The sequence below is a fragment of the Typopeltis vanoorti genome, chromosome 7, assembly GCF_054136105.1.
Source record: "Typopeltis vanoorti isolate ZY-2024b chromosome 7, IOZ_Tvanoo_1.0, whole genome shotgun sequence".
Taxonomy (NCBI): domain Eukaryota; kingdom Metazoa; phylum Arthropoda; class Arachnida; order Uropygi; family Thelyphonidae; genus Typopeltis; species Typopeltis vanoorti.
The window spans coordinates 81,047,185-81,070,200 of record NC_143555.1 but is presented as its reverse complement, the minus strand read 5'-3'; the positions used below and the strand labels follow the sequence as shown (position 1 = coordinate 81,070,200).

The 23,016-nt window shown below is 34.6% G+C and overlaps 1 protein-coding gene across 5 annotated transcripts in view; it reads right to left on the bottom strand.

The window, feature by feature from the left end:
* spict (magnesium transporter spict) overlaps positions 1-23,016 on the bottom strand; it is a 326,495-nt gene that overhangs the window by 60,445 nt on the left and 243,034 nt on the right. For all 5 annotated transcript variants that reach the window (XM_090395988.1, XM_090395986.1, XM_090395989.1 and 2 more), the window contains one exon: positions 21,362-21,452. In XM_090395988.1, the coding sequence (XP_090252114.1) occupies positions 21,362-21,452 (91 nt within the window). The remainder of the gene's footprint in view (positions 1-21,361; positions 21,453-23,016) is intronic.

Genomic DNA, 23,016 nt, shown 5'->3' with positions numbered 1-23,016 from the left:
TGTTTTTCTCTCAGTTCTTGCCTCACCCCTTGTCTAAAATGCTGGAAGACAGCCCAGTCTAAATGGGACTTGTCCTCATTCGAGACGTTCAGGGTGCTTGCAATCGTCAGCAGTCTATTATAAAAGTCTGACGTGCTTTCTCTATCCTTCTGTATTACCATCTATAGTTTCCTACGCTCCTTATTTTCGAAAACTGGGAGATTAGAATCTGTTTAAATCTTGAATAATCTAGGGTTCCGTTCAGAACTGGTGATGAGTAGAGAAAGCCTTTCGCCTTTCCTACCAGCTTACTACGTAGCAGTATGAGGAGCTGAAAGTCTGTCCACCTTTCAATTTTCCTGAGTTCCTCAACGTAGCAAAAAAAATGCACGAACATCATCTGTCTCCTCCCCCAGAGAATTGTGGACACACCTGTTGTGGATTTATGGTTCTAAAGAATTCATTATCGTCAATATCTGTACTTGATGCTAGAGCCATAGTGATATATCAATTACACTTATTATAATAGTTAAATTTCAAAGTTCTTAATGTTTGGCTTGCCTGATTCTTTTCTACACCCTGCCCACTTTGATTTCTTTTAATTTTTCTTAGAAATCAAATCCTGTCAGCTGCACCCTTTTCTATTGTTATGTCTATTTTATGGTCAAATTATGTCTCTACCTTCTGTTATCTCACTTCTTTTATATGCTCTAATCTTTACTCTTAACTTGGGGCCGTATTTTACTATAAGGATATGGTTCGTGGGTTGAAAGCAAAGAGATTCCCACCAGACAATGGCAATTCCTTTGTTTCTGAGCTAATGCTGGGTCTTTCTTCGGACTCAGGAAAAATTTCTATTTTTGCTGCACCACCCTAAGTTCTAGATTTTCAAACAGTGAAGAATCAAAGAACTAGTACCGAGCTCTGAACTGTATCCTTAATTTCTGAATCTTATATAAAATAACTCAAGTCTCCAATTTATCCCTATCTCAGTTTACAGTCGTGACCTCTCTTCCAAAATGACTCCTGCTGTGGTTCGATTTTTATTGGGGGTGCAGTAGAAAATGATCTCAGGCAAGGTAATTGTTAAATCAAAAGAAAACATTTAATTATGCACTAAACGAATTACAAGTCATGGATAACTCAGAAATACGTTTACTTCAATATCAATTTCAGATAGATCATAAGCACTCAATCTCTCTAATTCTATCTTAGCAAGCTTAGGTATGAGTTCCACATGGCACTAGAACAAAGGTGAAACAAAGGATAATGACTCAACACTATTAAGGTTAACTCTGTCATGCACTAACTTCAATGTCAATTTCAGATAAAATATACACACTCAATTTCTCTAATTATATCTTAACAAGTGCAGGTATCAAATCCACATAACACTCAAACAAAGGTAATACAAAGATTAATGACACAATTCTACTAAGGTAATGCACTTCACAGCCATTCAGGTCATGCTCTAATTTCTACATTCATGTCTTGGAATTTAGTCTGTCTTTCTAAACTAGGTTTCTAGAGTCCTTACGTGAAATCACAATATTCTAGACTTAAACGTTCCATTAAAAGTTACAATCACTCTTTCTGCACAATTTCATTGAACAAAGAAAAGGTTTCTACGTTACCACCCAGTTGGGAACTGCTGGAAAATCATACACATCTCGATACAGCTTCACCTTCAGATTTGTTCGTGGTTCCGTTCGATCTGCTGTTTCCTTCTCGTCAGATTCGGGCTAGATGAATCTCGGACACTGAAAACACGTGCTTGCTGTTCACTGGTCGCCAAGTTTAAGCCAAGCTCGGCTGTCTATACTGCATACCGGACCTCAGCTCCGCTGGACAAACTTTCTATTGGCAGATTCTCAAGGACTGCTTGGCATTCTTTCCTCACTTGTGGTTCGACGCTTCGCCCAAGAAACTGGGACGAACATCAGGGCACGGAGAGTATGACTCCCACAAGAGCAGATAACTGACTGGCAAGGGATTCTGGCAGAGGATCTGACGAACGAGAAAAAACCACCGGTCCGGCGCTGCGTTGCCTTTTTAAATTATGTGCCCCCTACACTTCCATACTACATTATATCCTTTTCCTTCCTTGCTCACTTCAAAGTACAACTCCCTTCACTAGTGCCACATTCTCCCCTAGTAATTTCTTTGGTGGTGGTGAGGGGTTAGTCGTGTGCCTTCCCTTCATGGTCAATGCGTACTCTGGTGCACGTGCATTGCCTCTGGCAATCGATCTTTGATCTGTTAGACCTTCACTCAGTAGAGCACAAACACTCATGCTATTTTTAGCAAAGCTTAGGCAGTGGATTTAATCACAACAGAATACATTATAATATTGAGGGATAAATAACAGAATTCTAAAATTACTAATTTGTCTGGCACCTTTACATTTAATTTCCTGCTTGACATATCAGTATGTGCAAAGTTTTAAAATGCATGTTAAGCTCTGAAGAAATTATAAGTTAACCAGTTTTAGTTTTATTCAGAACTTAACAATATCACATTGAAAAGAACAGTATGTAAGAAAGTTTTAAAAAGAATTTAAGTCGAGTAACTTTTACAGATAAATTGTAGACTCAACTATACAAATATTACTGAAGCAAAAATAAAACAAATTGAAAACAAGAACCATACCTTCGAGTCTCAGTGACAAACTCAGAAGAAGACTGATTGATTCAGCTAGGGAGGTACGTGGTGAAGTTGTCTGCAAGGATACAAAAATAAGACACTATGGTGGACACAAGAAGTTAAACAAGCAGTTCTGGAAAAGAAGAAAGCACACCAAAAGTTCCTAGCAAATAAGTCAGCAGGTGCCCTAAAAGAATACAGAGGAAAAATGTTAGAAAGCTCAGCTGTGTGTAAAAGTAGCTAAATAAAGGTCATGAGAAGACTTTGGTAAGAATATAGAAAATAAATATCAGGAAAGTGGCAAAATGTTTTGGAGGCTATTCAAAAAGCTTAGAAATGGAGGAAAGATTGTAGGAAAGAAAGTTGTAGTTGGTGGAGAAAGAGACTTGTAGTGTAGGTGCCCTCTCTCGATGAGTCTTTGAACTCCCTGGAGGCAAGGCTGATGCGAGAGTATCTGACGACCCTAGGCAAAGAAAATTTAGGTGCCCCTATACAATGTCTCTATGCAGTAATTAGTGCATCATTTTTTCGATACCCAAATTCGATTAGTGTGCCTATATACATCTAAAATAAATGTTACAGATATTAAAAATTTTCTGTCTATACATTTTTATTATTATTATTATTACGGGTGACTCCAGAGAGTCCTTAGACTCATCGAGGGAGGCCCTAAACATCATGTCCACACAACTATACGACATTCTTACAGTATCTATCATACCTTGCCTTGAACTCACTCACCGTCATAGCACCCACAACAGACTCTGGTAGCTTATTCCACTCATTTACCACTCTAAAAGTAAAGAACCCATCTCTAACACCCCTGCTAACCACACTCTTGCCCAGCTTCCATAGGTGTCCCCTAGTTCTCCCACCAGCAGTCCTGATCTCAAAAATATCTTCTGAATTTATCCTATAGAAACCCTTTAGCAATTTGAATATCTCAATCATATCTCCTCTTTTCCGCCTATTAACTAATTTCTGCAACCCACAAATCTTCAACCTGTTCTCATATGGTTCATTATGGTTTTCTAACACCCCTACTAACCACACTCTTGCCCAGCTTCCATAGGTGTCCCCTAGTTCTCCCACCACTAGTTCTGATCTTAAAAATATCTTCTGAATTTATCCTATAGAAACCCTTTAGCAATTTGAATGTCTCAATCATATCTCCCCTTTTACGCCTATCAACTAATTTCTGCAACCCACAAATCTTCAACCTGTTCTCATGTGGTTCAGTCCATAGACCCTCTATCATCTTAGTCACTCGCCTCTGGATCCTCTCCACCTCCTCCCCATCAAGAAGGAACCTAGGTGACCAAATCTGGGCACTGTAGTTGAGATGAGGTCTTATCAAGGCTCGGTACAGAGGTACAATAACTTGCTTGTCTCTGCTCGTCAAGGTATTTTTCAACAACCAAGTGAGTTGATGAACTGATTTAGCTATTTTTGCAATGTGCCCCCTAAACTTCATCTCCCTATCCAGCAACACTCCCAAATGTACTTTTATGCCAAACTATTTTAAAAAATAACTCACCAGAATGAAATAATTTAATTACCGATTTAAAACATTTTACAAAGTTATTTTTAATGGCATACTACACTACTTCCATTACACTATGTATACTAGGGTTTCCCAAACTATGTTCTGCGAGAAGTTCCTGGAATTTATAATTTTAGTTTTCTAAGCATTTTTTATGAATAAATATTTTATAGTGGAAATATTCTGAGGAGAATAATATTCGAGAATATGTCGAAAAGCTCGGAGCCAGAATGCCTAATAACATTTGTGTATTGTTAATTTTCACATATCGAAACCTTTCAACATTTGGGAAAGAGAATACTGCTGTTTATGATCGGTCATAAAAATTGCCTGCAAGCTGATTATAGCAATCGGCAGCATATAATATTTTTTTTACAAGCAAAATTTTTAAGCAGCAATGCAGAGGCTGACCCTGATGAATAGAGAAGCAGTAAAATTTGCAGAAGAGTAAAAGAGGCAATAGTTCCATACCATCGGGTGTATGAAAAAAAAGATACAAAATCCCTGCCAAACTATGTTAGCTCAATTCTTTGTTAAGAATTAGAATAATAAAATTTATATTCTGAATATGTTTTATAGCTTCATGATTTCACTTTAACTAGGCCCTGAGACATACCTTAATTCTTTTATAAAAAAATTAAAGTTCAAAAAAGAAATTTGAGGAACGAATTATACTTTTTCTCATAGGTTATTATATTCGATTAGTGCGCCTGTTTTAAAGAACGCATATATGAACATTTATATATAAAATTTATATATAAATGTTTATATATAAAATTTATTAATCAAAACCAATACATTTGTATACATATATGATTACTATCTGTATAGCAAGAAAATTATCATCATCATCATCAAATTCCTGACATGTACCCTCAAGGGGTGTACAGGATATGATAGCATATCCTGTACTACATGAAAATAATAATAAATTTAGTTTAATCCTTTATCCAAGTGTGAGCAAACAAAGTTTGCACCTGAAAGTATCTTCAGGAACTTACTACATGAAAAATTTACATCATTACTAACTTCCTATCTACAATTTTCCTCCAATCAGCCTGTCACTTGTCAAGACTCCAATATTATCATTATCAGATCTTATATTTCTATCGTCTAAGGCATATTGTACCGTATCAATCCACCTATATCTTGGTCTTCCTCTGGGTCGTTTTCCTGCCAACCTAGCAGAGAACACTTGTTTTGCTAATCTTTCCTCGCCCATTCTATTTAAGTGACCATACCACCTGAGATTAGCTCTGCTAATGCATTCCTGGATGCCGACAATGTCAAGTTCTTCCCAAATATCCTCGTTTTTAATATGATATTGCCATTGATGCCATCTGTTCATGCCTCTAATCTTTCTCAGGACTCTCATATCTGCGGTCTCTAGTCTTTGGCCAAGTGTTTTACTTCTGACCCAGCTCTCAGATCCATAAGTTAAAACTGGTTTGAATACTGTCTTGAATACAGCTAATTTAGTGTTTTGACTAATTTCTGTCTTATTCCATATGAATTTATTCAATTGACTTCCTACCATACCATCTTTGCTGATTCTGTTGTCTATTTCCATATTTAATTTACCATCTTCACTAAAAATCGTGCCTAAGTAGCTGAAATGTTTTACTTGTTCCACAGGTTCCCCGTTCACAACACAGTTGACATTTTCAACAATTCTACCTATTTTATTATTATTATTATTCCTGATACCTCCAAGGAGTCCGAAGACTCATCATGGGAGGACACCTACAACTGTCTCAACCACTATACCGCTACCTCAACCACTACCTCTACTACGAATCATCTCCATTAACGTCATCTACTGCCCACCTCCAAGACCCATCACACCTAATATTTTTTGTCTGTAAATTGCGTGTGTTCTTAAGGGCTGATTTGTCTGTTTGCGGGAAGAAAAACCCGAGTTTCCGGGAGGAAAAACCCTGCTACCTCCGTATGAGATCGGCTAACTCACCTTCGATTGAAATCGTCCAGATAAAGATTCCTCCCGTCGCGATGAGAATCGAACTTAGGCCTTTCATTGTCTTTGTCTTTTTAATGCTCACCTTCAATACCAGTAGCAAGAAAATTATTACATCTTAAATACAAAAATTATGAAAAATTAATCTTTCGGGCTTTTGCTTTGGCAAAATTTTGAATTAATTCATCTATATTGATTGTAGATGCAATTTCATGCTGTATAGATATTATTGCTAAACCAGTGAGTCGTTCTTGAGCCATCATAGAGCGAGTGCAAGTTTTTGTAAGTTTTAATTTCAAGAAACTCCTTTCTGAACTTGCTACTGATACTGGCAACATCGAAAAAATTCTCAGAGCAATAAACACATTTGGAAAACTATTTTCTAAATTATTTTTTAATATATATGACAGGACATCTAATGAGGAAGTATTTTCTGGAATTCACTTTGCTGTTATTTGCAATTCAATACATAAATCTGTTCTGTTAATATCTCTAGAATTATCATGTGTTAAATAATTTTCCAATATCAAACATTTGTTAAGCAGTTCTGCGGAAGTAATTTTTTGAAATTCATATATATTTTAAAGAAAACCAAACTTTTCGTTAATTGTAGACATGTGCTTGAATTTTTCATCAACAGATGCAATTGTGGTATCAATAATTGAAAAATAAAAATCTACCTTCAATATTTGTTTACAATCTGTTATAAATTCATCCTCTGCTTCATATACAAATTGCTTCTTTTTTTCTCTAAGTCTAACTGTTTCTTGTTCAAAATTAAGTGTTACACCTAAGACCTCAGCGATTTTTTGTGCATCTGTTAACATCTTTTTAAATTCATCGTCATTTCAGATTTTTGAAATTCTTTATATCATTAATACAATTTATGGCACCATTTATATCAGGGGTGTTCAACCCGTCGATCGTAAAGTGATTTTTGATTGATCTCTTGTGTATTCCTCCTTACTTATATATTTAATTAAAACTGAAAACATAATATTTTATTTATCATTATTTTGTATTATTTTTAATTAGCTTTAAGTGTATTGCTATTGTTTATTTATTTTCCGTTAAAATTGTCAAATCAGTAATTTTCTTATAAGTCCAGGTAAATGAATTAATTTGGATCAGTGGAAGTCAAACAGGGAGCTGAGTGAATACGATTATAAGCAAAGTGCAAAAACTCGATCATAGCATATAAAAAACATAGATTTTTTAACCTAAGTAAAAAAATCGATGTAATATGCTTTGGAATATTAAATATTCCAAAGCATATTACATCGATTTTTTACTTAGGTTAAGTCACATGTGAATACTGTAAAAAATAAACTTTGTTTGTCTCGGTATAGTTTGTATTAGATGTTTTTGTAAATAACTCTTTTGAAGCTAACTGTATATACTGTTTCAATAAGAATATGTTAGTGTTAAAAACAAAGGCAATGTTTTTGTCGCCAAAGCTGTACATGGCAGCATTAGAAAGATTGTTACTGAAACTTGTATGAGAAAGGTTTGCAGGCTCTAAGTGTAAACATCTCCAAAGTCAGTCAGAAAGAGTTCAAACAACTTTCCGATGGCCCTCAACTTACAATCAAAAGAAAGTGGAGGAGAACAAAAGGTGTGCCGAACTTGAAACTTAAGATGAAAGACTCATACTGATTCTTTAGGGGTTGCCAAACTTCATGCAAGGTCTCAGAGGAGGCCTAATAAAAAGGGACTGAAGCAAGCAGAAGGGGGTCCCGGTTCCAGAATTGCTGTCAGAGATGAGGCCGCCTGGTCCAGAGTCACCATCAGAGAGACTGCCCAGATCCATGTTGCTTGAGAGAGGAGTTTTCTGCTTCCAGAAAGGAGCTTCTCGGTTCGAGACGTTGCTAGAGAGAGACTACTTCTGGGCTGCAGACAAGGTTTCAAATTGCCAAAAGGAAGAGTTCCAATTGCCGGAGAAAAGTTTCCAGGCCAGGTTAATGTCAGACATTCACCAGTGTGTTGCATTTTCATTACAATTTGATGAATCAAACGACTTCACTGATATTGCTCAGTTAATGGTATTTATTCACATGGTATTTCAAGATTATTCAAGTAAAGAAGAACTTTCGAACATTATACGTTATTGGGAAGGACTAGGGAAGAAGACTTTTTTTGGCATTTGATGAATTTGTGAAACAACACAAACTTCCACTTTTTAAACTTGTGTCTATTTCTACTGTGGTGCTACTGCAATGATAGGTAATAAATCAGGCTTCATTTCATTATGTAAAAACGATGAGAGATATCCAGATTTTTTAACGTACCACTGTATTATTCACTAACAAGTACTGTGTAGTAAAAGATTAAACAGTAAAGATGTTTTGGATATTACATTTAAAATAAATAGTTACAGAATAACATCCAGAATAGTTTACATTTAAAATCAATAAACAATGAAGTCATTTGGAAGTATGCACATGAAAAATTCCCAATATTAAATGATATTGTGCGAAAAATTCTGTCGTGTTTCAGATCGACATACTTGTCAGAATCCGCTTTTTCAAATATGACCGTCATAAAAAATTAATTAAGAAACCAAGTTATAAATGATCATTTGGATGATTGTCTGCGATTGGCCACTTCTTCATATCAACTTTACTATGAAAATATTGCGAGGTTCACCCAATGCCAAATTTCACATTAAATTTTTTTTTTTTTTTTTTAATCAACCAGCATTTCCTGTAACTTGTGAGTTTGTAATCAATCTGTTGTTTTTTCTAACTTTGGTTTTCCAAAATAGAGAAATAAATATTTTATTCCAATATATTTATTTTTTTGTTGTATTAAAATAATTAAAAGTGATAAATAAATTTTTAAATACACAAATAAAGTTTTGTTGTTTATTTGTGCGTAAAAGGGTGATCATTATGGGTGATTTTAATTATGGCGATATAGACTGGAATGAGGAGATAGCAACTGGAAGTAAAGAAAATGAGTTTCCTGAGTTTTTGAGGGATAACTACCTCAGACAGTATGTAACAGAGGGCACAAGACGATTAAGGGTCTTGGATTTGGTCATCTCATCGGAGGATGTAATTATCAATGAGGTATCAAATCATCCACCAATTGGTGAAAGTGACCATGAGGTGATTACTTGGATGGTTGACAGCAGTGCAAGGACCCCTGTGAAAAAAAGGTATATGTGGAACTACAAGGGGGGTGATTATGAAGAGCTCAGGAGACAGCTTGCAGGTGTAGCATGGAATGAGGAGTTAGCTGGAAAAGAGATCAATGCAGCTTGGGGGATTTTCAAAAAATATTTAGTGGATGCAATGTCTAAATGTATACCACGGGTGAGAAGGTTAAATAAGGTACGTGTGAGATGGATGAATAAAGAGATTAAGCATGCAATACAGAGAAAAAGGGCATTGTGGAGGTAGCATAAGAGAAGTGGAAGTAACCAATTTCATGAGGTCTACAAAGACCAGGCAAGGAGGGTGACTTGGTTGGTGAGAGTAGCTAAAGAGAAGTATGAACAGCAGTTAGCTAATGAAGCTAAAAAGAATCCTAGGGAGTTCTATGTAGCCAGCAAAAGAAAGAATGATTATGGAAGGATGACATTGATTGGAGGAAATGGTATAAAGACAGCTGTTGCAGAATGTGTGGTGGAGATACTTAATGAGCAGTTCATAAAGATCTTTCAATCTTGTGAATGTGACTTCATGGAGAGATTAAGAGCAGTTGATGATGGGGAGGAGAGACTGACTGTAAGTGAGCAAGAGGTGTTTGAGGAGTTGAGTAAATTAGATGTAAATAAGGCTGTGGGACTTGATAATATATCACCGCGTATTCTGAAGGAATGTGCCAGAGAGTTGACACCTGCCTTGACATATTTTTTTAATACGAGTCTTGCACTTGGTCAAGTCCCTAAAGAGTGGAAGGAGGGCAAGATTGTGCCACTTCATAAAGGAGGTGATCGAACTCAAGCATCAAACTATAGGCCTATCTGTGTGTCAGGTGTTGTGGTTAAGTTGTTGGAGAAGCTTGTGAGAACTAGGACCCAGAGTTGGGTTGACAACAATGGTATAATCTTTGATGGACAGCATGGATTTGCTAAAGGGAGGTCGTGTTTTAGTAATCTCTACTTACTTATTACAATAAAGTGACTGCTTCCTTGGACAGAGGAGAAGGATACACAATAATATACTTAGATTTCGCAAAAGCTTTTGATAGAGTACCTCATGATAAGTTGACAATCAAACTAGAGCAGATGGGGTTGGATATTAGATTAGTGCATTGGATTGGAGACTGGCTATCTGATAGGTATCAACAAGTTGTGTATGGGGGTGCAATATCCAGGAAAAGGAAAGTCACTAGTGGAGTGCCTCAGGGATCTGTTTTAGGGCCATTACTATTTAACTTGTATATTAATGATATTGGTGAAGATTTGGATGGAGATATTCAGTTGTTTGCAGATGATGCAAAGTTGGGACGAACCATAAACAGTAGTGAAGATGTTGTGGCCTTGCAAGAAGACTTGAATAAATTGAGTGATTGAGCAAGCAAATGGGGATGTGAGTTCAATGTTGCAAAATGTAAGGTTTTAAAATTTGGAAAACAAAGATGGGATGCAGAATTTATGCTTGGTGAGAATATATTGTTGGAAGTAGAGGAAATAAGAGATCTGGGAGTGATAGTGGATAAGGATCTAAAATTTAGGGGACACATTGCCAAAATTGTGAAGACAACACAAAGACTTCTGGGAATGATGAGGAGGACACTGACGTGTAGAAGTAGGGAGATTCTTGTTCCATTGTATAAGGCTTCGATTAGGCCACACATGGACTACTGTGCCCAGATTTGGTCACCTGGTTTTCAGAAGGATGAAGAGATGTTGGAAAGGGTCCAAAGGCGACTGATTAAGGTAGTTTCTGACCTCTGGAATGTCGAGTATGAGGAAAGATTGAAAAGATGTAATTTGCAGAGTCTAGTGGAGAGAAGGAAGAGGGGAGATATGATAGAGACCTACAAGTTGGTAAGGGGTTGTTATACGATCAATGGTGGAGAAGTTCTACAGAAAATAGTGGGAGATCAGGGGAGAACCAGAGGTCATCCCTGGAAACTGTATAAAGAGGGTGTGAGTAGGGGAGTGAGAGGCAGGTTTTTTTCGTGCAGAGTTGTGAATGATTGGAATGCCTTGCCTGAGAGTGTGGTGTCTGCAAGGAGTTTGAATGTGTTTAAGACCCAGTATGATGAGATGTGTGTGAGATAAAAGGACCTCCTAGATGAGTCTTTGACTCCATGAGGTCTTGTTTAATAATAATAATATCAGGTTGGGGGAACGTGATCTATATAAGAGAGTAGATCGCCGAATAACTTTTTATAGAAAAGTAGCTCATGTAGTAAAAAAGGTTGAACACCACTGATTTATATCAAGGCTTGTATTTGAAGTTGTTTACTTGTCAAGTTTATTTCAAAAAGTATATTATACCACATTACTAAGGATGCAATAAATTTGAACTTCCTTAAAGTTTTAAGAAGACTACTTGCATCTAATTTCATGGCATTTCCATATAAACTTATCATCTTGAGATATTTCTTGCAGTGCTTCGCAAACATCGGACAAATTATATCTTAGAGGCTTTTAATGAGTCAATTCGCCTCTCCCATCGTGTATCACAGACTGGTTTTGAGTGTAAAATTACTTATGTGTCTTTTGAGGTATTCCCATCGACGAGTCGAACTGGAAAAAAATACATATAGACGATGTACCGCATCGTCTATATGCGGTACATCGTCTGTATGCGGTACATCGTACCCAATGAACAGAAAGTATTAGCAGTGCAATTCACTACTAAATTTAACGAATGTGAACTACAGGATACAACATTGCTCTCGGGTTAATATTTGAAATTCGTCGCTGCACACCTTTCACATTTCCTTTCATATTACAGGTGTTATTGACCTCATAAATCTTGTATTGGTAATAAAAATTTGTCTAGAGTTCCTAGCATTTCATTTGATAAAATTTCTCCAGTGGTATTTTTTATTTCTATAAATCCCAAAAAGTGTTCTTTCATAGAAAATGTTGCTATTACTAGTGTCTATGAATCGAAGTACTATGCTCATTTGTTCTGTGTGACCAATGTCGGACGTACAGTCAATAATTATGGAAAAATATTTTGTGGCAACAAGATTCTAAAATTTTCTTTTTAATTGCATTGCCGAAGATGTTTATTATTTCATTTTGAATATCTTTTCCAAGATAATGCACATATGTATCTTTATCTTTTATTCTTCGAAAATGTTCATTCATTTTTGGATCAAACTTGGCTAGAAATTCAACAAATTTCAAAAAATTTCCATTTCCATGCAAAAACAATGTCTCATTTGTTCCTCGAAATGATAAATTTTGAATAGCTAACGTCTGAACTAAAGCAAAGAGTCATTCTAATACTTGCACCCAATGTTTCTCCTCTTTTCTAATAACTAGCAAGTTATCTTCATCAATGGTTTTCTTTTGTTTTATTCGAATTTCTAATTCTTTCAACTTATGGTAATTTTCAACGTGTCTTTGACTTTTTTCATGCACAGCTAAAATAAAAGAAGCATTTTTCCAGTCCCTCAATCCAGAATCAGCATGGTTAATCCGCCATTGATCGAATAATAAACAGCAGAAGCAAAATGCAGAATCTGTGGATTTTGAATACAATAACCACAAACACTGCATTGTCTCGCCGTTAAATAGTCTTCGAGTATAATGAGTCATTGAAAATATTCTATTATTGTTATCTTTCGGAAAATCAAAATTATGAATCTGTTCAGGTCCATGTTCAACTAATAGTTGACGTAATTGATTGATATTGGAAAATTTTACAGGACACCAATTTGCTGGATCATTATAATTTAAATTTGTAAAATCAAATCCTTTTATGATTGGATCTGTAGAAGAACCAGCTTCAGAATCAACAATACTCATATGATCTGTAGATTTCTTCTTCGATGTTTTAATCCAATTTTTGGTATCTGTAGAATTCTCCTCCATTTCATTAATCGAAACTATAGACGAATTATCCAACATCCAAATAATAATCGAATTATCCAAATAATCTTGAAGATTTTCTTCTTGTATGCGATTACGATCTCCTTGGCAAAGATATTTTAAAAATGCACCTTCTAGTTTTTTCAAATTTTCTTCCTTTTCCACTTTACGCTCTTGCAATATTGAAAACTCGATTTCATTTTATCCATTTTCAAAATCCAGTAACTGAAATATTTATAAATAAAAATAAACATCATCAAATTCCTGCCATGTACCCTCAAGGGGTGTACAGGATATGATAATACTACATAAAAATAAACTTAAATTATAAAAAATATGGACTTTAAACTATTCAGTAATTCACAAATAAATTTTTATACATTTACTTAATGAAGTATTTATCAATTATATATACCTTATAAGTTATAACTATATAACTTATCATACATTTATAATCTAATAATTCAACAATATCATTTTCTATGAACATAATTGACAAATTTCTCAAATGCATCTGACTTAACGAATTGTGTAAATATTTTTAACGCGTTTAAGTACAGAAAATGAGCGTTCACCGCTAGCATTACAAACAGGCAGTGTCCAGGGCCGCATTTATACTTTTGGAGACCCGAGGCACAACATCATTATGAAGCCTCAAAAATAAGCGCTTTTTTTAGTTTATTGAAAATAAAAGTCAACATTTTCATGATAACTAATTTTAATAACACAATACAACATTGGTATACATATATTTGCATTTTAAAAAAAGTATAAAAATAAATCAGTTCAAATTTAAATTTAAAAAAAATCATTAAGTTTTTTTTTTCTGGCTTTGGTTTTAGCAAATATATCCATAATTTCATCATAATTAATCGAGTTCATTATATATGATTCAATGCATAATATAACGACAGGTCACTTGTTTATTTTGGTGCAAGTTGCTTCTTAAATAATTGTATAAGGATAAAAGTTTTTTTTTTTTTAAAAAAAAAAGAAAAGAAAAGAATTTAAATGCAATCAATCATTATATTTATGGAATTACAACATGGATCTAAATATAAATATAAAACATTTCAGTTTGCAGTAACATGCACAGCATGCCTCCCTGGTTGACAGTATGGTTAACGTATCTGCTTTCCAACTGCCCAACTTTAGGTGAACGGTAAATTTTGTCACCTAGTGAGAGACCACCTTACTTACTGGAGGCCTGGGATTCACATAAAAAGCATATAATATATATATATATATATATATATACACACATATATATATACATATAATATATATATATATATATACACACATAGGATTAATTCAGTTCCAACTTTATCACACAATTATTAAGATTTATTCAACTCCAGATTTGATTTTTTTAAGTTACAGTAATAAGCATAATAATTCAAGCTTTAGTTAAAACATAGAATCAATCAATAGTAACGATAACTTACTATGCTCGCTAACATCCACTTTTTTACTCGACATTTTACCCTAAAATAACTAGAATCTTGATGCACAAAAAAATGAACTGAAAATCAAGTGCTCTGTTTATGTGATATAGAAACTGCTCTTACCCACTAATTAATACAAATAGCAGCAGCACACACAAAAAAAAACCTCTGTTCGTCTCAGAAATCGTGTTTCAAAACGATCGCAAGTTCAATACTCAGCGATCTGTTCTTTCCTAACAGGATTCTGGGAAATCACAAAGTGAAATATTCTTAAGAACATTATGGATTACTCAGCGATCTGTTCTTTCCTAACAGGATTCTGGGAAATCACAAAGTGAAATATTCTTAAGAACATTATGGATTAAATTGACCATATATTTAATCTCTGGATTTAATTTAGCAGTGATTGGTCAACACAAGTTGAACATTAACTAAGAGAAAATTTCCAGAGGAGATTGGAATTTAGTAATATTGATACGATATTGATACCCCCCCTCAGGTAGTTCAGAAGCGAAAACCATCTGTGACAAAATGAAACTAGTTTATTTAATTAAAAACACAAAAATACAACCAATTTATTAAATATATCTTTATAGAGTTCATAATTAAAAGGACTAATAAAAATAATAGATTTCTACAGATGTGTCACATCTTGTTTTGATATTATCAAAATTATCAAGTTATTCTGAAGCATTATGAATTTTGCTATTATATTATTATGCTGCTAATATTTCTTCAAATGCGATACTTTTTATAACAGAACTGGCTAAGTTATGTTGAATATATGTTTGCAAATATACTCAAAATCCCTTTGACCTAATAAAAATGTAGAATGCTGATGAAACTTCATCAGCATTCTATCTGTTAAAATGCAATTACCCCCCCCCCCATCATTAACAGATTATTGGCTTTATGTGCACTGTACTACTTGGAATTTCTTTACTGTCCTACGATATTTGACCCTTTTCTGCTGAAAAATTTATTTATTGTGTCTCTTCTCAAATAAAAACGAATTTCACATGTGTGAAAATAAATAATCAAAAGGTTGTTTACATTGGAAATATTATGTCAAATATTTATATTTTTTAAATAACATTTATTGATATAAATATGCCATTTTGTCGCACAGTTCAATTTTAGGAACAATTTTTTTTTCATTTTAATGAACAACAAATGATGTTAAACTGCATTATTCGGGGGTTTCTGATTGTGAGTCTTTTTAATATCAAAAATTTATATCCAATGATATTTTATCAGCAATTCTTCACCTTTGTCTTAAAACTGCAACAGTACAATTACTTTGGAAAAATAACGAATTCAAACAAAAAGAAAGTGCACATATGTTATCTAGCAGTATTTCGTGTGCATGTGGTGATAATGTTTGTTGGGGGGGGGTTAGTCATTAAAGGCGAATTAATTCTGTTATGAAAATTTTGAAATAAAATTTCATTCTGATGCATGCACCTAAACATGTTTCGAAGGATAAAGTGTAGGGAAAATATCGCCACTTCAAAACTGCCGCATACTATCGAAAACATGTACATAACAGTTGACTTCACAACTGCCGTTTATTTCGATTTGTAGAGAGTGATTGGAGGAAACCAAGAAAGTTGAAATGCAAAAACCTACAGATTACATTTATAAAAATTATGCATTACATGATATGATTCAAGATTAACATATGATTCTCTATAAAGCAAAATTTAAAAGTGCAAACCCTTTGCGCAACTGTGAACTAACCTTGGAACTAAGATTATGAATAAAAAAGAAAACTTAATTTGGAAGAGATGGAGGCTGTATTCATTTTTAGATTCGGATTTTCATGAATTTATAAAATAATTGTTTGACAAAAATAATTATCTTCAATCAAGTTCTGGGAGAATTTTAAAATGTATTGGTGATTAAGATAATTTGCTAAAAAATTTATAGTGACATTCATCTTCCATGGTGATACAATATGAAGTAAAGAAAGTATGAAAGGATTTCTTATTTTGCACTGGCATTAAAAACTATAATTATACGATAAAAACAAGCAGCAAAATGAATATAACTCATAGGTATTTGGTCTGATATAACTTAGGATTGGTTACTGAAGAAACAGAAAGCAACTGAGTTTCTTGCTGTAGGCAACTGAACATAGCCGCTACACACGCTAAGTAATCTAGTTAAATGTTTTTTCAGAGTGAAGGATTATTGCCCCTTCTAATGGACATGACTGTCAAACTACACTTCTTATCCATGTTCTTTCAGCAGGTGGACAGAATATTATCCAGGTTTGCTGGACATGTATATACGTCCAGCAAAGAAATGTTACGTTTACATGAATTTTATGGAATACAGGCGTTCCTGTCAGTTTTATATGTAGCAAAATGTGGCACACTGAAGTCTTGGCACCCATAGGCGATTGCCTAGGTTCGCCTAATGATAAAACCAGTCCTGCCTGGAGGTGTTATGTAATAATAATAATAAAAGGATATTCTAGATGTCGGGAGTAATTATTTTGAAACACTGTTCAATGAACCAAGGTGAGAAAACCATACTAGAAAATTTTCAAGAGAAATACAAAGAGGAGTAGATATCAATATTTGAGGTAGATAAAGCCGTCATAAACTTGAAATGTGGAAAGGCAGCTGGAATAGATGATATTCGACTAAAAATGCTAGTATGGAGGTATAAAAATTTTGCAGTGGCTACACTGCATAATTCAGAGGGCCTGGTGAGAAGGTCATATTCCCAATGATTGGAGTAGAGCTCTCATAGTACCAATTTATAAAAAAGAGAAACTGAATGTGAGAATTACAGAGGAATTTCTTTACTAAGTGTTTCCAGGTAAGATTTATGTAAGTATACTTGAAAAGAGGTTGAGAAAGATTGTGAAAGAGAAATTGGAGAAGAACAATCTGAGTTCAGGCCAATTAGAGATTGTCAAGATCAGATTTTCACTTTAAGACAAACGGTTGGAAATCATGGGAATATGACAAGGTGCGCAGAGAAAAGCTTTTCAAAATACTGCAATTATATCGGTGAATGGAACATTATACAGAGCAATACATAATCTATATTTAAATTGTCAGTCAGCAATTAGAATTGAAGGAAATACAGGAAGATGGTTTGATGTAAAATCAGGGGTAAAACAAGGATGCACATTATGAGATAAAGTGGTATTAGGTGTGCTATTAGAATTGCAGATACCAAACTTAGCCCTTCGCTTTATTAGGCAGGAGCATAGAAAACTTCAGCTGTATTCCGAATGGAGATCCTATAGAACAATAAAAATATTTCAGCTATTTAAGCAGAGTTTTTAGTGAAGATGGTAGGTTAAATCTGGAAATAGACAACATAATAAGCAAAGCTGGTATCGTGGGTAACCAACTAAACAAATTTATATGGAATAAGAGAGAACTGAGCTAAAACACCAAACTAGCAAAAGGTGTTCAAACCATAACATATACTGAATGGTTCTAGTGCATTTCGAGAGCCCAGTAAGTTACTGGGTTCTCGAAATGCACTAGAAACTGTTGAATACATATAGTGTTCAAACCAGTTTTAAGTTATGGATCTGAGAGATGGGTTAGAAATAAAGCACTTGATCAGGGACCACAGAGATGAGGGTTCTGAGAAAAATTAGGGGAGTGAACCGATGGCATCAGTGGCAGAATCATATTAAAAATGAAGATATGAGAAAGGAACTTGACATTATTAGCATGCAAGAATGTGTCAGTAGAGTTAATCTAAGGTGGTATGACCACTTAAATAGAATGGGTGAAGAAAGGTTACAAAACAGGTATTTGATGCCAAGATGGCAGGAAAGAGACCCAGGGGAAGACCAAGATCTAAGTGGATTTGGTCAGAAGTGCTTTTAGAAGCACAGAATGTTAGATATGACAATATTGGAGTGATCACAAGTAACAGATTGATTAGAAGGAAAATTGCTGATAAGAATTAATAATAATAATAATGTAAACTTAATCATGTAGTGCTGTCACAGTAACCTGAACACCTCTTGGGGGGGGGGGGGGAATTGACGATGATCATGATATATATATATAATCATCATCATAATGCTAATTACGGGTATAGACCATATTGATCTGTTCTGGTCTCATTATTCATCCAATATCCAATATATATGGAAACACACACACACACACACACACACACACACACACACACACACACACACACACACACATATATTGGAAACATTTCTACTGTGGAAATACAGAGAGGAATAAGACAGGGTGACACAATCTCCCCCAAATTATTCAAACTTCTTGATTGGGAAGAGAAAGGTCTGAAGATAAATGGAAGATATTTAAGCTACTTATGCTTTGCAGATGGCATAAGTTAGCTTTACTTCAACTGCGCATAAATTACAGACTAGTATTCTATGAAATTCAAATTGCTAGCAAAACAGCTGGACTAAAGATAAACCTACAGAAGACCCAAGTTATGTTCAATAGCTATGTCCAACCAGAAATAATAAAAATCAGTAATGAGGAAATTAAACAAGTAGACTATTATATATATACTAAGAACAACAGATATCAATGGAACAAAATATCATGAATGAAATTAAAAGACGCAATGCTTGGGTGGAAAGCATTTGGAAAATTAAATTCAATATTCCAAAGCCAACTACCATTATGCCTGAAGAGAAAAGTTTTTAACCAATGTATTCTTCCTACACTTACATGTGGCTTTGAAACATGGGCACTGAATGCAAAGGATATTCAAAAATAAGAACAACACAATTTAGCATGGAAAGAAGTATGCTTGGTATCACAAGACTGGATCACAAAATGAATACACGAATAAGAAATCAAACCAAAGTCTCTGATATCATAGGAAGAGTGAAACATCTGAAGTGGCAATGGGCTGGGCATATTGCTCAAAGATAAGATCAATGATGGACAAAAGAAGTACTAGACTGGATTCCACGAGAGGAAAAATGACTACGCCGCTGACCTAAATAGCGGTGGATTGATGATATCATCAGATTTGTAGGAGTGACATGGGAAAGCAAAGCCATGACAGACAGTTTTGGAGTAATCTTGGAAAGGCCTTCATCCAGCAGTGGATTGACAATGGCTGACGTTGATGATGATACATATAATTTTTTTTGAGACGTGACGCATTTTTCATGATGCAAATAATAATAATATATATTATCTTATCTTTTTTTTTTTTTTGGTGGTCCTAAAGACTTTTGGAGAGTAAAGATGTGAACAATGATCTGAGACCTGGTCAACTCTGAACCACCAAAAATGTGAAGAAAAACATTGAAACATTAGAAATTTGGTGCCCAGTGGATTGCCATTTTATTATTATTATTACATGACACTTCCAGTTAGTCCAAAGACATCGATGGAGGGCACCTACTCTACAACTCTCTGTCTTCTCCAACTGCTACTTCACCAATGCCATCTACCGCACACCACCATCACTAGTATTTTCACAAACATCCATGCCTGTGGCAGGATTCGAAACCTGCAGCCTTTTGGCTGGAGAGTGGATATGCTAACCACTCAGCCAACCAGGCCAGTATTTAATGACCAGAATGATGGCTAAGATTCTAAATATGAATAAAGAATCAAGTTCCAAGATTCTGATCAAAGATTTAGATAATGAGGAAGCTGTATATGAAAAATGGTAACCAAAATTCTGATGCAAGAAATGGAAAATAATTCTTCTAGAATGAAGTGGAAAAGAAGCAGAGTTTTCTGAACAATGACAAATTATGGGTATTCCAATACAACACAGAAAATAAAAGACAAAGGCTCCTGTAGACAGTGATCACGTCTTCCACATTGTAGACAGTGATCACAATCCACAGTGTCTTCACATTCCATTGTGAAGACAATGTGGATTGTGTTTTTCAACACTAAAAGCATCCTGCACCACGAATATCTTCCAGCAAGGCAGAGTCAACCATATTTCTACAAAGATGTAGAATATTTCAGTATAAAAAATAAGTATCTTGTAAACAGACAGAACTGAAGTCCCACAAGTAGATTTATCATCATTTGATAAATGACGATAAATCTCCTTCTCAATCAAGTTAAGCAATTTTTGACCAAAAAGCAAATTGCAGTGATGGAATACCCTCCCTATTCACCATAACTTGTTCCTTGTGACTGTGTTTTTGTTTCCAAACATAAAAAGTGTCATAACTAGAATCCATTTTCATGATGCAAAGCACATAAAGGAAACTATTTTGAAGGGATAAAAGAAGAAAATGGAGATGTATAGTACAATCAAGTAATTATTCTGAGTGAGTGAGAGAGAGAGAGAGAGAGGATTTGCAATATAAAATATATATTTTGATAAATGAAATGCATAAATTTGAAAGGAACTATGTGTTAGGAAACTTATATGCTTCCAGGGCCAATTGGGGAAATGAATGTGTGTATGAGTGTGCATGGCTGCTTGGAAATTCATCATAGTGGGCTCACATCCAAACATCCCAACTTTCCAGAGTTTTTCAGATATCTTGTGAATTCCTGTTGTTACATGTGTGAATAAGCATTTTCTTGGTTAAACTAAACAACCCTCAGCATGAAAATCACTCTGATATTAATCTCTATTGTATAATAACTTATATTCATTCTCATTTCAATATCTGTCTGCAAGCATAGAAGTCAATATATGCATTCAGCTTCATTGCATATGTATGCTACATGTAGACACTGACACTTAACTGATTCTTAAAGATAATGTTGTTAATCTCTACTATCAAAGATGTTGTTATACAAAAAAATACCTACCTAACTAAGACACTGAGAGCACCCAGAGGGGTAACCAGACTAGCTGGAGCAAAGGCAAAAGCTGCAAAGTTGGCTGCTTCTCCTATTCCCACTAAAACAGATACATAAATAATTAAATTGTTCTGTACAAGCAAATATAAAATTTTCCACAATTTACTCAGATAGAATATTTTATTATTATTATTATTATTTTGACACCTCTGGGGAGTCCGAAGACTCATCGAGGGAGAGTGTGCCGACAGCATCGAACGATTGGTCCCCTTCCAACTACTAACTGCGCTCAAACTTACTTAACTGAGCCATTAGTAGCAGAGGCTCTGCCAATCGACCAACCTTCGCGAACAATGATTTAAAGAGAATTATCTCTGACACAAATTTAAATATATAATCTTCATGATATTTGGTACACAAATGCAGTCACTTCTCACTACTGTAAATAACTATTATAGTCAACTTGCTCATCGTAACAAACTACTATATTACAAAGTCCCATCCAAAGTTCCATAATGCTAATACTAATTGTATCACTAATAATAATAATAACAAAACCTTTAACTGGCAAACTATCCAATGTAACAAATTATTTAATTATAAATAATAAATTGACATTTTTACAACTAAACTAACATATAAGTAATAGCCATTATTATGCATTAGAACAAAAATAAAACTGATTACACATAATCTGGTGGCTGCTTCTTCTTCTTCTTCAGAACTTTTTTTCATTTATTTTTTTATGGAAGAAATGAAGAAAGCAGCCGATGTTAAAACATAAATAAATCAATAGAAGAAAAATAATCCAACACAAATTCAGTGAGACTACAGTGACAAAGCATGAGTAAGCTTCTCTTTGCAGAGACTGTAGATAATTGTTGGAGAAGTTAAATTCTGATGCAGTAAGAGATTTGAGTAGCAATTTCCAGTCATTGTTTAAGATTAAGCCTTGTTTTCTGTTTAAACACGAGTGAAAAACTATTATAGATTCTTTAATCTGTCAATAGAAAAAAAAAAGTTCTCTTCCAAATAGGATATGGTATCTCTATCCTAGTCAATAAGGTGATTAGTAGTTGAAAAGTATTTTGCTAGGTCAGATCTTTTTTCTCATTTATGGTCTATATCATGGACATGCTTATTATGGTCTATGCAGGCTAAATGCCAGGAACATGCCTGAGTAACTTGCTCACATAATGAGTTGGATAAAGTTGGATATAATGAGTTGGATAAGGATAATGGGTTTACAATGATACTGCTAGACTTTGCAAAGAATACCACATGGAATTCTAATCAGTAAACTGTAGCACATGGGGATGAATATAGATTTGGTGAGATGGATAGGAGGGTGGTTGATGGAGAGATATCAGAGAGTAGTTTATTCAGAAGTAGAGTCCAAAAGAAGATCTGTGACTAGTGCCGTGCCACAGGGTTCTGTTCTTGGACAGCTACTGTTTAATTTGTTCATTAATGATATAGGAAAAGATCTGAGAGGAACTGTTCAGTTATTTACCAATGATGCAAAGTTGGGTAGAGCAATAGTTAATACAGATGATGTCAAAATTTTGCAGGATGATTTGGATAGATTGGCAGACTAGGCAAAGGAGAAAGGGTATCAGTTTAATGTGGCAAAGTGTCAGGTTATGCATTTTGGGGTGAAAAGA